Consider the following 17,516-nt stretch of genomic DNA (forward strand, 5'->3'; position numbering starts at 1 on the left):
ATCATCTGTTAACAGCTCCAAACTGGAAATTACCCAAATGTCCATAGGAGAAAAGATTTTTTAAAATATTTATGGAATATTCACATAGAACACAAACAACACACAATCGCAGCCCTCAACAAAAAGTAGATGAATGAAGCACACAAAGAAGCCAGACCCCAAAATGTGCATGTGATTCCACCTGCAGGATGTTCAAAGCCAGGAAAGAAAATCTACCACCACTAGCTGGTGACCCAAAGGAGACCCCACCCACCCTGCCCCAAGTGTTCAGAATAACAGGGACCTGAAACCAATCCTCACCCTGCCTCTTACTGTGTATATCAGGCAAGTCTCCTAACTTTTGCAAGCCTCAGTTTCGTCAGTAAACTAGTAATAATCACAGAACCAATCCCATGGGAAGACAGCATGAAAGGTGCTGGAGAGCCAGGCACATCAACCATCACTACCCGAGTGTGGCAAAATCGTATCCCACCTCTCACCCCCGTATTTCCCTTTGCCTTCTCACTTCAAGCAAGAGTTGACTCATTGCCACAATCTCTGGAGGGAAGTGGAACCTGAGAAGCCTGTGACTGCCAAACATTTCTGTGCCAGGCTTGTTTCTAAAGCTCCCAGGTAAGGAAAGGGGGAGCAGAGCGAGGGCGTTGTCCCGAGTCATGGTGCAGTTGTGCGATGTGTTCACCAAGGGTCCCTGCGTGAGAGCATGAGGGGGACTTGCGCTCAGCCTAATTGACCCATCACAGGCATAGAAATGGAGTTCTATAAATCTAAATCCTGTGGGTTGTTTATACATTTTAAAATGAAATCTAAATAAAAACTATAGTTTTTAAAATTTCATGTTCCTTATCAGGGAACTCCTGAGTCTCTTGAAAGTTAAAGCATCTCTTCCCAGCCCGGGTCGCACAGTGCGTTTGGGTTAAGATAACGCCAGACGCTGATGACTTACGTTGGTGTGTTCAGTGTTAATGGCCCCTGCATAAAGGATGCTCACTTTCTCACCCATACTGGGCCCTGCATTATGTGCCCAGTGCCCACTGGTAGACATTATCCTGTGTGACTCTGCTGCCAAACCCTTACCCCTTCCTCCTGAGATCACAGATTTCATGGTCACCCTGATTCTCCTCGCCTCTCTGCCTAGCATCCTCCCTTCAATGAGCTATGTAACTTCAGCGTCTTGGTCTCCTCTCTCTTCTCCGTCACTGCACTGTCCTGCAGTCTGCTGGGAGACACGGAGCCCACCATCCTCCTCCTCACTGCCCTCAGAGTGCTATGAAAAGGGCACAGCCCAAGCCAAACAGCCAGGCTCTGAGAGTTTGATCATTTTCAAAAGCCTCTGTCACCATCGCACCCCCGCTCCCCGACCCTCCACACCAAGGATCCACATCCTAGTGCTTTCCCTGAGATCACCAAAGTGTCCTTAGGAGGGTTCTGAGAAGTGTTCCACTTGCCTGTGGGGCCCGATGAAAGCTTGCCTTCCAATCCAACCATGAACACAGAGAAGCTCCGAGGTGATGAGGGGCACCCACCGGCTCAGCCAGCCTTTGTCACCATCCTGAATCCTGGAGGGAACCTGAGGGCAGGAATTGGGTCTAGGTCCTTGCCTGCCTCCTGGCCCGGTCCATGAGGTGCTCAGCAGACACTCTCTGAATGACTGTTAGAACAAGGGCAGCTGCGAATTACTCCTCTATTGCCTGGGCTACCAGGTTGGGATGGCAGCCACCTGAGCCATTGTCCAGGTACCTGTTGTCGACTGAGTGGTCACAGTGGCTCTGTGAGGTAGACTCTAGGACTGAGGCACTAGCAGGCGGGTCCTGAGACCGTGTTTGGGCAACTCCTCACCCAGGGCCGTCGCCTCCCAGGCTTCAGGCCTGTGTCAGCCCTTACCAGCATCCCCACAGCGGCTTCCTGGGAGCCTGCTGGGGACATCTCCCACCTTCTTCACCTGCAGTCCCTTCTCAACACGGCAGCCAGAGCCATCTTCTGAGACTGATCAGAGGTCTCTGGGGGCTCCTAGGGGCTCAGAGGTAGGGCCCTAGTTCTCACAATGCCCGAAGGATGCTGTGTGATCTGTGCCTGTGTGAATACAAGCACACATGTGCACATGTCATTTCCAATGACAGTATCAAAATGACATTCTGGTGTTACCAAACTCAAGGGGTTTGCCACCAGAGGTGTTCTATTCAAGGAGATGTGGTTGTCCTTAGGTAGTTTAATTTACTAGCAGCAAGAAGAGATTCACATCCAAAGCTGTCTCCCCCAAAGGAGGCTTAGCTATTGCTTGTACACACTATTTGGTTAATTACATGTTAAGTTCTTGGCAGATGGCTAAACTTACCAGGTTGGGTTCTGCTCAAGTTCATCCTTTACAGCTGCCTCTGCAAAATACTGAACTACATTTTAACATTTAGCAAGAATAGCATTTAGTAATAGTAGTAAGAACTGCCAGACCTTGAAACCCTTATCCTAACAGTGGCTCTCTTCTACTCTCTAAATACTTTTGAGGATGTTTAGTCAAATTACATTCCAGATCTCCCAAAAATACAGAGAGGTTAGCCTGTGTTCACACTGGAACAGCCCACGAATTGGGGTATTTTCTCCTCAAGCCAGGTCAGGATTACATGAGGACACTCCCATAGCTCTCTTAGCAGTTGGAACAAGAAGGCAGTGAACAGAATAAAAGGTTCCAGAAGAACACGGCTGCTTTCTCCAAGTTCTGAGCCATACATCTGGCTGTTTGGAGTCTATACACCAGACATCGTGGTCACACGAACTCAGGAAATTTCAAGATTCCTGTGACCAAGTTCACTAAATGACAAAGGGACTGAGCAGGTTTCTGTTCTTGTCACTGCTCAGGACCACTAAAAAGTGACTCACAATGGCATTCTGGGAAAACCTGGGCAACCCACAAATGGAATACCAGCCCTGAAGTGTCCTCAGGGTGGAGACAATCAGCTGGCTAAGGGAGTGGTCTTGGCTGTCTGGGCTGCAGCGGTCAACTCCAAGTTCTCAGTGAAAGAGGCCTGTCATGTCAAGTGGGCCCCTGGGCTAGTTCTGCATGAAGTGGAATGGAGGCCCGCCTGCATCTAGCCAGTAAGACCACTCTGTGCACTCCCTGCCCTCTTTGCTGGCCAAGAGGACTTGTCTGGTCCTCAGCTGCCTGGTGTCAGGACAGAAGGGCGCTGGAGGAAAGATGCAGGGCAGTGAGCACCAGCCACAGTGAGCCAGAAGCCCAGACCCAGGCATGTGGTCAGGAAGGGAGGTCCCAGTCTGGACTGCAGAAGGAGTTGGGAATTCTCCCACGGCTGGGAGGCCTCCAAACCTGTTCACATTCAGCAGTAGACACTGGAGATCTGAGCTGGATAGGCAGATATAAGCAGATATACAACCAGGCTTATGTCACATAGCTGGGGGAAAAAAAAGTTCATTTGTAATGAGCATTCAGCCCCAATACAGAAGAATCTCCAATGACTTGTGTCTGAAATCTCCAATTACCTCCTCTGCTGTTAAGTAGCAGAGAACAGAGCATGTCAAAGTACACAGAGATACAGTCCACACAACAGACTTACCCTACCCAATCTCATAGCAGGCAAGGTAGCAAGTGATGGTGGTGCCAACAGTGGAAAAATGTCTAAGGACCCTCCTAGGTCCATCTGCCACCTTCCCCAAATCAAGCACCACATGGGCATTGCTGGTTCCCAAAATGGGTCATTCAGGTCCAGTTAATTCATCCAAAGTTAATTCATGCAGGAAGGTCTCCTGATGAGCTGCCTGACCATTCCCTTGACCAAGGGAAGCCAGCTGGTGTTGAGTCCCTGCACACTCACCTGCTGAACTGAAAACCAAGAGCTGGCTGAGGACATATCAGAGTGCGGAAACAACACATACTCTGGACAACTGGCTGCTGGCCCTGCCTGGCGACACTGCGGGCCACTGCCAGGGCAAGACCCCACAGGCCCTGGGCCCTCACCTCACACCGGAGACAGGTCCGACATGAATGCAGCCCACAGCGCACAGCCCAGGGTTATTTTAGTCATTCTTTGTAGAAACCATGTATAGACCCAGATACTGGAGGTGGGTTACATCATCTGGATTTGAGATTGATTTTTTAATCAGAAGTACTCATCTTCAATCCGTGTGAGCTTTACAATGCTTAGGGGAGGCCTCAGACAGAGATTGAGTTCCCTGGAGCAAGCCTCAGGCTCTGGGTAAAATAGGCATTCTCTTGATTTTATTCAAACCATGGTAACATTTAGAGAACAGGTTGTGTGCCCAATTGTCCTTCATTTTCCCCAAAGCTTCACGGCCACAGTTATCACTCACGGTTCAGCTTCGGCCACAGTTGGCATGGGAGTAAAGGTCATACTGCAACATTGGAGCAGTGACACCACTTTTAGGCTCCATCCTCCAAAAGACATGGGAAGTGGGACCACGCAGCAACTTGATTGCAGGACCTGCTAGAAGGATCTGGAAGGTGAGTGGTGGCCATGCACCTCTGATGAGGTTCAGTTGACAGTGACAGACAGCTAAACCCTGCAGCTGCCCAGAAGGTACCTCACCTTCTCCACTTGCCTCTCCTGGGTCTCCACAGAACCTCCTGGGAAGGCCAGTTTGCCATTTAGGGGTGTGTCCCAGAGCTTGTCGATTCTATGATATTGAGAAGCAAAAGGTCGTCAAAGTTGCCAAATGAACTGAGGCTAGGGCAGTGGGGATTTTTTTATTTAAAAAAAAAAAAAAAAAAAAGGCCAGAAAGAAATTAATTGGGAAAACAGGACACATTTCACGAGACAGCTCAGGTTGGTCTCTACATGAAGGCACCACAAAGCTGCCCCCTTCCCTGGGGGGTCCCTTGCATCTGGCCTGAGGGCTCAGTGCGGTCCACCCAACAAGGACAAGCAACGGAGAGGGGGACAAGCTCCACTCTGCCCTCCGTGAAGCGAACACCTGGGCAAGTGGTGTGCAGATGGCTCTGCAGGCTGGAGGGAAAGGTGAAACATTCTTGGAGGCCACACGCATTTAGGGCGTGGTTCTTCAGGAGATACTGAGATCAGCCAGGACCTCAGAGGGTGAGTCCCCAAATGCAGGTGTCAACCCAACACGGTACAAAGCCAGTAGAAGAGTCAGTGCTCAGGGTCTCCATGCGGGAGGGTCCTGGACAGGTCCTGATCTCCAAAGTGCATCCCAATTCGTACAGTGTGACTTCTCTAGAAAACTGCCCACTTGCCCGTGCTCACATGCAGCCACTTCTGACGCTTTAACACTTCCCAGAACAGTGCCTGTGTATACCATGCAGATGGAATAAATGCAGGGTCATAAAGAGACAGAGACTTGTCCCAGTTCTGGGACACATGGCTGCAGTCTGGGATTCTAACATCAGAGCATGTGTGTGTGTGTGTGTGTATGTGATAGCTACACAATGAGTCCTGACTGCAACTGGCTGCAGGGAAGGTTCTAAAGCTAGAGAGAGGTCAGGACAAGCACCTGGGTGCTTGCCCAGGAACCAGGACCATGGGTGGTGCTCAAAGGGCCTTCAAGCTGCTCGAAGGCCAGCAGTGACGTTCTCTAGTGACCCGTATCGCTCACCCCATTTCCCTGATTCAGAAACTGAGATGGGGGTGAAGTGCTTTTGCCCAAAATCTGAGTCAGCATAGAAATGGGAATTCACAAAAAAGCAAAAAGAAAAAAAGAAGAAAAAAGGGGACAACAAAAACAAAACAGAGAAATGGGAATTTAGTCCTGGGTCTCGGGACTCACATCCCCCGACTCCCTGGGGCTCTTTCCACAAACACTGCCCCTCCCTATCTGCCCAAGCTGCATAGTTCACCTCGCCAAGGCCCTCACAGGCGCATGGCCACTCTCATTTGTTCCTACAAAGCGGACAGTGGAGCTGGTACCCCACACACTGGACCCTTAAATCAAGAGACTCAGTTATGTCATGAACTTCCCTGAAGGAGGATTTTGTTTTCCCTAGAAAACTGTCAGTGAGCCAAAGACAAACTCCATTTCTCCAATTCTTGTTTTTTATAAGACATGCTCAAGCTCAGCCTTCCCATCAGCTACTGAGAAATATGTAGACATTTGTTGCACACTCTATAGAAAGTGTCTCGGTCCGAGACACCTACAAGAAGGTGGGTATTCTGGTCAGAAGGTCGAATCTCCAAAGTGCATGCTGCTGCTCTTCCCAGGTCTCGGGGTCCGGAGCCACCCCAGCAGGGCACGAGGCCGTCAGGAGGTCAGGGACTGAATGTTCTTGAGCATCTCCTCGAAGGCCTGTGGGGACGGTGCATCCGCGTTCCGGAAGGTGGCCTGGACTCTGCTGTACAGGCTGAAGGACTTCAGCTCCAGCCAGATGAACCCGAAGCGGTCTTCATCAAACAGGATGAAGACCCCAGGAGTGCGCTCGGGGCTAGTGAAGCCATGGCCAGCGATGAGGCCCGTGCCATAGAAACTGAACCAAGAAAGAGGGAGAGAGGAGTGAGAGGGGCTTTGAGGCACTGTTCTGGCCCAAGTCAAGCACCGTGTCCTCCTGGAGTGTTCTAAAACACCCTTCATTCCATTCAAGCCACTTTTCACTATTTGCCAGCAAGAAGCTAAGAATCAGTAGGCATCCCAAGACAGCCTGTCTTCACAGGACCCCTGCCCAACTCTATACGTCCAGGCACCAAGCCATCGTAGCAAAGGGGCAGGGCTCTGGGCGTTCACTTATGGAACACATAAGCAGGCATGCTGGGCTCACCCCACCAAACATTAATTTCTACTACTTCACCCAAGTAAAGGAGGAAGATCTCGGCAGCCCTACCTCACAACTCTGTCCCAAAGCATATGTCTTCATAATGCAGGCCCAGGCAACAAAAATCTTAATTCCTGGGGCAGTTATGCCAACATCTGAACAATTCAGATATAACCAATAAAGACTTACTGGCATACAACTGACAACTCAGAGGTAGAACTTTCAAATACCCATATGGTTAAGTTTTCAGATCTGTACCAGGCTGAAATACATTTGTCTTTCTTGCTAAGAATCCAGTACTTCTGACAGATGACAAGAAGTCAGGGCTGGCCTGAATCTTCCAGCATGCGGAATGGTGCCTGAGACCCCCACCTCCCTGGCCACACTGAGGGTCTCCTGGGCGGGAGAGGGGAGAGCAGCCTGCAGTTCAGGGGGTTTCTCAAGGGTGGGAACAAAGTACCACAGCCCACAGGGAGGCAAAGGAGCACCCACTGGGCTTAGAGACCACACAGCAAACGTCCCCTGCACAGGCGCTGTGGCAAGGCCTCGCAGACACATAAACCAGACAGGGAAAGATCACAGCAGGTCCTCCTAAGCCATGGAGCCCGATACTCAGGACGGGGGCGGAGGAGCATCCTAAGGCTCTGCCAGGGGTCTGGACCAGAGCTTCCGGACTGGCCAGCCCTCACATGCTGGTGAGCTACTAATGGGCTCTTAGCTGGCCATGAGATACTAGGAGTTGTCAAGTTTTACAGGGATAACAGAGCCTTTTTCTTTTATGGCCTTTCAAATGGGGATGTAATGTATTAGCATAGGGGAACAGTCACCATTATCCTAATAGCTCTGTATGACAGGTGGTTACTAGACTTACTGTGATGATCACATCATAAGGTACGTAGATGTCAATTGCTATGCTATACAGCTGAAACTTTACCAAAAAATTTGTATCAGGTGAAATTATATTGGAAGGCCATTTGTATGTCTCCCTCTGGAAAAACCAAATTCAGTCATTTTTATCATAACTGTGTAACAAGAAGAAAATGTAGTAAGTTTTTTTCCGCCAAGCCCATGTAGACACCTAAATCCACTTCCAGGAGCTCAGCCACACTGTTAGTCTACACGTAAACAGCCACTTAGACCACTGCAGGCACATGACACAGCAGACCGCCCACAGGCAAAGGGAAACAAACCTATATATACAACTTGAAAAAGGTGGAGTGAGCCAGCTGTAATGCCAGGAGACTGACAGATTATTTCCTCAAAATGCCCCCTAAGGCAACAGTATTGAAGAACTTTCTGTGATGATGGAATATTCTAGATCTGCATGTCCGATGTGGTAGCCATCAGCCATGCATGGCTCCTAAGCACTTGAAATGTGGCCAGTGCAACTGAGGACCTGAATTTTTAATTTTACTCATTTTAATGAAACAAACAGCCTCCAAGTGTAAGGGACTGTGGCAAGGGTCTCATAATTCATCTACCAGGGAATGGCCTGAATGACAGGACTGGGCCTGAGGCAAAATCATTAAGAATAGCAAGACAGGTGAAGAGCTGGCAGCCTGGCAGAGGCCTTGTCCCAAGATCAGGGAGGGAAGCGGCAATGCCAGCCCCTTTCCACATGCTGTCCGGGCTGGGGTTCACTTTGGTGGCCACTGAGGCACTGGCCCAAAGTTGCAGAGGAAGGCAGAAAAATAACAGAGAGGAGGGTGAGAGGGAGGGAAAGAGGGAGGGGAGAAGTCACAGAAGAAACAATGAACCGATTTCAGAACTACCTTCATTAGGAGATGGAGAACTCATGACAGGCCTTACCTGCAAGGACATCCCGGCGAACTCCAAGCAGGCTCTCTACATGGAGAGGGTGGGCAGGGGGACAGTCCTCTTCCTCACTGTCTGCTTCAATGCTGCCTGACATCCTGCCTGGTCTCCCTTTTACCTTAGTAACTATGTGATGCAAGGCATTCTGGGAGGAGTCTTCACACCTGGCAGTTCTAATAACCCCAGCCTGAGGCTCCCTGAGGGGTGTGACAGCTAACTGTGCAGCCCGGGAAACAGTGCCATTAGTTCGGGTCTGAGCTGGGGCTGGGACAAGCCGCCAGGGGCTCCCACTCCAGTGCAGCAAGCCCCTACGCAGGCCTGTCGGAGCCCGGTCCCACCCTGAAGCCGGGTCTTTGCCCACCCTCCTGTCCTTACCACATCTTGCAGGTTCGCGGGTAATTCTCGTTCCTTGAGCTCACACCCACAGGCAGAACAAACTGGACAGGCTGCTCCTTCAAAGCTGCGGCCCCTTCATTCCCGGGCTCTGTGGCCTTCTCAGTGGGTGGCCCGGCACCCTCGCCATCCTCAGTCCTGTCTTCTTGCTGCTGCTGTTGCTGCTCCTGGCGCACCTGCTCATGAATCTCCAGGACGATGCGGGAGAGCTCGTTGAAGTTGCAGAGGTTCTCAACGTTGGGCAACTGGATGGGGCGCATGAGGTTGATCTCTATTGTCTGCTGCCCGGCAGGGATATTGGGGTCACCCTGTGGAGCAAGTGGGTGTTGGTCAGCAGGGCTCAGAGACCAGCAGAAACATGCTCCAGCCCAGATCCTGCCTCTGGCCAGATAAGCTCACTCCAGCGTTCCTACTTATTTAGCAGCAACCCTTTGAGAAGTAAGAATATTTCAGAAGCCCTTAAAAAATTAGTGCCTAGCCTGGCTGGTGTGGCTCAGCAGCTGAGTATCAACCTATGATCCAGGAGGATTGAGGTTCAATTCTCAGTCAGGGCACATGCTCAGGTTTCAGGCTCGATCCCCAGTAGGGGGCATGCAGGAGGAAGCCCATCAACAACTCTCATCATTGATGTTTCTATCTCTCTCACTCTCCCCTTCGCCCTTCCTCTCTCTGAAATCAATAAAGACATATTTAAAAAAAAAAAAAAAAATTAGTGCCTAGAGCAGGAAGCCCCATCTGTGAAGGGATCTTTGAGGACAGAAAATAATACCTACTAGTGAGATCTGCTGAGGGTCTGCAGACACCCGGTACAGTGGCTCCCCTGCATTCAAAGCCCTCAGGTGTGGTAGCCATGTGACAGCTGAAGAGACCAGGACTTAGAGAAAGTCATCCTCTCCCAGGGTCAGGCAGAGGGCAGCAGGCCTGAGAGGCTAGCGCAGACAGGTCTGCCGGCAACGCAGAAGCTCCCAAGCCTGAACCCCAGATCTCCCAGGCCCTACAGTTCCACACAAGTCCCAGGAGCACGCCGAAATCCCTGCAGGAGAGCCCCACTGTGCCAGGGATACAGCCCTGGTTCCAGGATCTCCTTCACAGGAGCTTTCCCAAAAGCAGAGGGACCCCGGCAGACAGGTCTAAGAGCAATGCTTCATGAGGACTAGGAAATGGTGCTGCTTCTTCAGGATGCTTTAGCAGATCTGCCAGAAACTCACCCCAACAACTATGCAAATGACAGGTGAGGAAAAAGTGATTAGTGGCTGCTGGAGTGGGCAATAAAGGGCCTACTCGGCTCAACACACTCCAATTGCTTTCACAAGCCGTTGAGGCCAGGACAGGTAGTAGGGCCTGTATACTACCACAGGGGGTCTCCAATGTGGTGACCCTTGGGGTCACATGGGGAGCCTGTGGAGTCCTTACCCAGCCCCCCCCATTAAATCAGAATCTGTAGGGTAGGGCAAGGGCATCATTGTTTTCTCAACTTCCCCAGGTATCTCAGTGTGTAGCCAGAACAAGAGCCATGTGGGAAAGCAAAATACTCAAAATCCCGAGATCCTGGTTGGGTGGGTCCAGGTAGGGCCTGAGGATCTGCATCCCAACCAGCTCCCTGGTGAAGCTGTGCTGCAGGTCCCAGCCACATCAAATAGCCAAGGCACAGCCCGGGTCACACTATTCGACGGCTAACCTGACAGGTCCACACAAGGCTGGACCCACTGGGCAGCCCCAGGACTTACCGTAATCTTTGTGGCCCTGGCATGCTTCCCATGAAAGCTGAGCATGACAATCTCTAGGCCGTGGCTGCCATAGGTGCCTTTGAAGAGGCCTGGCTTGATGAGGTCGTCCGGGTGGCTGGGCGGGAGGTAGATGCGGCGGTATGTCAGGCAGTTGCTGCGGGGGGAATGGGTGGTGTGAGAGCATGGCAGAACCCCACAGAGCTGCAGCAGTGCAGAGCCCACACCTCCCTGCCCCTCCACAGGGGACAGGCAAGGCAGGCAGACTAGCATAGCCAGGTCAGTGGGGAGCAGGGGCACCCCATGTTCCTGAGCCATGCTCACCCCACCCACATGTGCACAGCACCCTCACACCTTCTCTGATTCCAACAAGGCTCTACAGGGGCTCACATGTCTCTGCCAGGCGCCCCAAGGCAGCTGGAGTGGCGCTCTCAGCGGAGGGAAGGGACAGGAATTTAAGACCGCGCAGGCAACATGGCAAAGGGGCTAAACAGAGGCTGCAGGGACAGGGCCCAAGGACACACAGGCTGAGAGAACAGGCCTCCCAGTGCGGATGTGGGAAAACAACCCCGAGTACTAGGCACACACAGCAGGCCTACCAGAGCATACTGCTGGTGCATTATGATGATAAATAAGACAGAAAACACGGGGGACAGGTGGGGAGGTGGGATGGGGACTGTGCTCCCCGAGCCCACAGAGGGAGGTACTGAGCTCACAATACTCCCACAGAGAGACTGCACTCACAGGGCCATAGGGGGACTGTGCTCCGGATACAGAGGGAGGTACTGAGCTCACAATACTCCCACAGAGAGACTGCACTCACAGGGCCATAGGGGGACTGTGCTCTGGGCACAGAGGGAGGTACTGAGCTCACAATACTCCCACAGAGAGACTGCACTCACAGGGCCATAGGGGGACTGTGCTCCGGGCACAGAGGGAGGTACTGAGCTCACAATACTCCCACAGAGAGACTGCACTCACAGGGCCATAGAGGGACTGTGCTCCGGATACAGAGGGAGGCTGCACTTACTCATACTGACTGGTATAGATGAATTTCATCAGGATGAGCTCCTGCATGTGCTCATGGAAAATGTCCTCCAGCGTCCGCCCCCATTCTTCCCTCAGCCACGTTCGGAATTCCTTCCAAGAGAATACAGGTCGTGAAGACCACCATGACATGGGCAGGTAGAGGCTGCTCACCGTGATACTGAGTGGACAAAGCAGCATTTTTACAGTGGGTGATGCTGCAGGTACATCTATGATAAAGGAACCCACCTGGGTGGATAGATGAAGACAGGGCTGGGCAGGAGAACGGGGACCTGCCATGCATTTGGTCTCTAGCACCTGGCCTCCCTTCCTGTTGATGTGTGCCACCAGTTAAAAGTAAGGGGCTCTGGTCCCTGCTTTCCCAGAGCACACGGGCCCAGGCTTCAGGGGAAGCAGCAGGGACGTGGGGTCTCTTCGGGTGAGGCTGGGGCCACAGTCCATGTCCAGAGCTCCCAGGGAACAGCCACATGATCCTTACTTTGTGTCAACCCATGAAAGTGGAGGCATCTGCACTGAGCTGGCTTGACACGACACAGCCTGAGCCTGGCTCTCAGGCTTCTGGGAGAGCAGCAGCACAGCAGGACTCTCACTAAATCCCATGCTGGTCAAGTTGGCCAGAGTCGCTTTCAGCTGCCGATGAGGAACATGATAGGTACAGCCAAGGTCGAGACTGTGGGTGGATTTTTCTTTCTCAAATGTGTCTTCATAGTTCTGTTGTATGTTCAGTAAATGTATGTGCAAAAAGGGAGCTTTTATAAACACTGAGCCCCCAAAGCTCAATTCATTATGGAATCAAACACTGGGAAGGATATTTAGTACTTAATTGCTTGATTCTGAACATTTAACTTAATGAGTTCCTAACTCATTATAGTGTTTCTAATGATTACCTAGAATTAGCTCTATAAACTGAAAGCGAAAGCAATTTTCCAAAACAACAAAAGAGCTACAATCTGTCAATTGCTTTAATATGTTACTGCCCAAAATCTGGCAAAGAACAAAAATTACTAGTGAATGAACAGAACAGTTATTAGAACTAAGTCAATGTATAAAAATCAACTGAATTTTTATATACTAGCAGCACAAAACTGTAAAATCAGAATTTTAAATCCTATTTACAATAGCCTGAAACAAAACAAAATAAAACCGCAGGACTTGGGAATAAATATTACAAGCTATGTAAAACCTCCACTCTGAAAACCCCAACACTGCTGAAAGAAAGTAAAGAGGCCTAGTAATAGTCAGAGGTCTCTATAGACTGGATGACTCCTCATTAAGTCAGCAGTTCTCTACAAATTGACCTACAGATTCAATGTCAATCATAATCCCACCAGGCTAGCCTTTCTGCAGAAACCAACAAGCTGATTCTGAAATTCATACAGAAAGAAAAAGAGCCTAAACATCCAAAGCAATCTTGCAAAAGAACAAAGCTGAAGGACCCACACTAGCTCATGTTATGACTTACTATAAAGCTACAGTAATCAAGATGGTGGTACGAGCATAAGGACTGACAAATATATTAACAGAACTAAATAGAGAGTCTGGAATCAGATCCATATTTATCTGGTCAGCTGACTTTTGACAAAGCCGACTGAGCCACCTGATGGGGAAAGGAAAGTCTTTTCCACAAATGGTGCTCCAACAACTGGACAACCATATGGAGAAAAAGAACCACAATCACTACCTCACACCATACACAGAAAAAAATTCAAGATGGGTCACAGACCTAAACATAATGTGAAGCTACCAAACTTCAGAGAGATACACTCTCTGTCACTTAAGGATAGGCAAAGTTTTTTAGGACACGGAAAACAATAACCATAAAATAAAAAATCTGACAAATTATACTTCACCAAAGTCAAAACCTTCCGCTTAAATGGCTCAACTCATGGAGCAAAAGCCCTTAAAAAATCAAACAGATAAATAACAGATAAAAATGGAAGCAAGTGAATGTAATGAGCCAGGATTTCAATGTTGCCATGGTGAAAAGTCAGACTTGAGCTCCGTGCCATAGAGAAGATGGCCTGTGAATAGTCCTAATCTTATTTACTTTGCATGAAAAGGCCAAGGTCATTAGGAATACCAACCAGACTCAATTACTTAGGACAAAGAACCTTATTATAAAATAATCTCATAAAGTATATATGCATAAGAAAAAACACAGAGGCTGAGAACATATAACCACCAGTTTAATATTTATCCAAGGCTGGCTCACCAAGCACTAGCACTGTATAATTATTGCCTTAATCTGCACAATGGTCTAGGAGATGGGTGCTAACATTTTCCTTGTTCTACAGAGGTTTGGGACTTATAAAAGCAGAGAAACCTTTCCAAAGTCTCCCAGCTAGTAAGTGACAGAATCAGAGCTAATTCAAAGTCCACGTGCTAACTGTTCTTGCCTCCACCGAGGCCATACCAGGGCAAACAGGAGCATGAGAGGCAGGGCTCACCTGCCCTGGCAGGATGTACACAAGGATCACTAAACTGACAACATGTAACAAGGATCTGGAACATCTTCAGAGCCTTCTACTCGGCAATTCCATTTCTGCATGATCCAAAATCCAGACAAGGTTTCTGCACAGAGTTCAGACAGTGGAGTGAGGGTAATAACACCTGGCATCCTCCTGGATGGCTCCAGCCAGGCCTGGTGCTAAGTCATTCACATGCAGTATTCTATTCAACCTTCCAAAATCACTTGGGATCCACAGGACCCATTTTACAGATAAGAACTGAGGCTCCCAGAGGGTAAGTCACTCAAGCACATGGTCAAGAGGGTAATAGGAGTAACGTGAACACTTGAGCACAAACCCCATGTCCACCTGCATAATGGTTACACCCGATTAATCACAGGAGGAGGATGGAAAGCTATGCTGAACTAAAAGTAAATCTTGTAAAGGGTTCTAACGAGACTGGAACATATCTCTGGAGTAACAGTAAGCTTAAAAAATTACATATATATCCGAGAGTTAGACTGTAATTACATCAGAAATGCCAAAAAACATGAAGAGAGGCTGGAAAATGGGCTTGGAGATGGCGCCTAGGTGGGGCTGTATCAGTACTTTTTCTTGCCAGATTCTGCTGATTTCTATTTGATGATAGGGCATCATTTTAGTATCTGGGTGATTACTTCCCCATCTCTGCTCCGCTCTGCAGCCCCCAGGTTTCCAGACACCTTGGGCAGGCGGCCTGGACAGGTAGAAGCAGGGAAGCAAAGTAGTGGCTGGCCTTGGCCATCTTCCGTGAAGACAAGCCAGGCAGCACCCGCACTGGGGATGTGGAGTCTGGGGTGGTCTGAGGGCTACACTACTGTTCACAGAGATCCAGGAGATGCAGCTGCAGTTTGCAGATCACAGGAGAGGGTCACACAGGACGCACCCGTGCTCAGGCAGAGGACCCTGCAGTCCTGAGGTCACCTCACAGTACAGCCTGGACTTGGCCTGCAAAGTTGGCAGAAATCCTGGAACTAGAGTTTGCATGCAAGCAAGTGGGAGAGTTGGCAAGCCCTGTGGATGCAGTTTATGACCCCACAGGGCTGCCTTCTGGTACTGATGAAGGGTGGAGCCCCACGTAAAGGGCTGGGGAGGACAACTCACTGGTTCCCTCATGAACAGGATGCTAAAGGGATCACGAGGGATCACGAGCTAGCACAAGCCATCAGAGATTCAAAAACTGGCTGAGAAACGTACACCCAACAAATACATAGATGCTGTAATGAGTGTTCTGTATTTTAAAAGTTCAAGTATTTCTTAAGAAATGGCAATACTGTGCTCGCTTCGGCAGCACATATACTAAAATTGGACGAGTGCAGAGGCTAGCATGACCCCTGTGCAAGAATGACATGCAAATCTGTGAACTGTTCCATATTTTTAAAAATAAAAAAAGAAATGGCAATATTTTGAAATGGCATAATGACTTAGATCCTCAGAAAACTACAACTCAAAGACAAGGTAAAATAACTCGTGCAAACAAAAGGACGCACAAAGAAACTCTTGGGTGTAGCTGACACGCAGGTTTATCCACTATTCTACCTGGTCTGAAGATCTCAATCACCAGGTCCACCTGTGGGGACAACAGTGAGGCTCTGAGAGCAGCCCTCTAGTTTCCCTGCAGCTCACCTCCAAGAAGAAACCTGCCCAGCACACGGAAGCCCTTGACAAAGGGGTGAAGGAGAACTATCTAGTGAAAACTATTTCCTTTTGGTCATTCATTCTGAGGGTTGGGGAGGGGGTGGTATGTGAGAACAGGGCCCCTTCCCAAGCTCCAATCCCCCCTCCGTCCCTGTGGGAAAATGATGAAGGCCATCTGTAAGACTGCGTGCGTGGGACCCTGGGAGCCCGGCCAGCTAAGGAGCTGGTCAAGGAAAATGGCAAAAAGAAACTGTTCCCGGATGTGAGCCTGGATTGTAAACAGCTGGTGTTTTGATCTCACACAGCTTGCACATAAGCGTGTCCACCCTGCATGCACGATCTGTCACCCCATTTACTTTATTTTTCTATACTCTATATAACTCTGTACTTTGAAAGCCTGTGTTGTAACTTCACTGGCCTGCAGCCCCCGGTGCGCACGTAAGTCCTAATAAACTCATGTCTTTCATAGGTTATTAAGCCAGTCCGCCAGGTTATTTTTTGGGAATTGGCAAGAAATATGCTGAGGTTTCTTGGACCTTGGCTCTCTGCATAACAGCATGGAAACAAAAATCTATGCATGTATACACACATCCAGACGAGGCCATTTCTGACAAAAGGGTGACACACTTTCTGTGCCAACAATGTGAGGATGAACCATGGGAGAGGGCCCTCTTGTTGGTGGCACGCTGACGATGTCAAACCATTCAACCCTCATGTCTGCTCCTTGCGTACAGAAGGGGCATGTATGGGCTCACCTCTTGTCTCCCCCCAGACATCCTGTGGTGCTCTGTCTGGTTGCACTTGGTGGAGAACTCGTCCTTCTTCACAATCTTGAGCATTCACGACAAAGGAGAGAGGGGAACAAATCAGTCGTGGCTTCTCCACCAGACAATGAGCCCCTCCTCACCGATGCACCCCACTCGTCTACAGAGGCCCAATATGCCTACAAATCGTGACCAGGCCAGAAAAGGGAGCTCAGAACCACCCAGTGCATGCACTTCCTTCTTCCTCAGAGGAGCAGTGCAACAGAGAAGGGGGGGGGTGTTTTCCCAAAGGGATTCTTAGAGCAGAAAAAAGGGGCTATAGTTTCACAGTGTTAGAGGTTTTGAAAAAAGAACAGTGATGAATTGTGGTTGGAAAGAACAAAAGGTTTTAACTGGACGCAGAACCAGTGGAGGGTTCCAACTAGTGATTCTTTGAGCAGTTACATCACAGCACCATAGCATAAATAATACGAAGAAGGGGTAGAGGTAGAGCCCCGTTTCCTCCCATTTCCCCTGATCTGTATGGAAACAGGCTTGTAGCTAGAAACACCACTGTGAACTCAACTGGGAGCAGGACTGGAAGAGCAGAGGAGACCTCGCCCCCCGCCTGTGCATGGCTGTGTCTAAGGGAGCCCAAATACACACTCACCTGGATGTGGCCGTTGTGGGGCCCTCTGTGGCCATACATGCACTCCACTGTGGCTGACTTCCTCTCCATCAGGTGAATTCTAAACAAGGGCTTGAATCGCATTGGGTCGTCCACATGAGGGTCATGGGGAGGCAGGTACATCCAACCAATAATGAACAAGCCATCCACCTGGAGTGAGGAGAAAGGGTGCATGTCCACATGAGGGTTACAATGAGGCACTGAGGTAGAGGTTCCTCACCCCGCAGCTGTCCATGATGACCACCCATGTCTCCATTC

General features: G+C 49.7%; 1 protein-coding gene across 2 annotated transcripts in view; it reads right to left on the reverse strand.

Moving 5' to 3' along the window:
- Positions 1-4,697: 4,697 nt before the first annotated feature.
- Positions 4,698-17,516, reverse strand: part of FBXO31 (F-box protein 31) — a 35,400-nt gene continuing 22,581 nt past the window's right edge. For both annotated transcript variants that reach the window (XM_081119387.1, XM_081119386.1), the window contains 6 exons: positions 17,241-17,408; positions 16,583-16,657; positions 11,687-11,796; positions 10,660-10,813; positions 8,915-9,240; positions 4,698-6,442 (listed from right to left, as the gene is read on the reverse strand). In XM_081119387.1, coding sequence (XP_080975513.1) covers positions 6,220-6,442; positions 8,915-9,240; positions 10,660-10,813; positions 11,687-11,796; positions 16,583-16,657; positions 17,241-17,408 — 1,056 coding nt within the window. In that variant the 3' untranslated portion in view covers positions 4,698-6,219. The remainder of the gene's footprint in view (positions 6,443-8,914; positions 9,241-10,659; positions 10,814-11,686; positions 11,797-16,582; positions 16,658-17,240; positions 17,409-17,516) is intronic.

The sequence above is a fragment of the Miniopterus schreibersii genome (assembly GCF_964146895.1).
Source record: "Miniopterus schreibersii genome assembly, chromosome: 18".
NCBI classification, from domain to species: domain Eukaryota; kingdom Metazoa; phylum Chordata; class Mammalia; order Chiroptera; family Miniopteridae; genus Miniopterus; species Miniopterus schreibersii.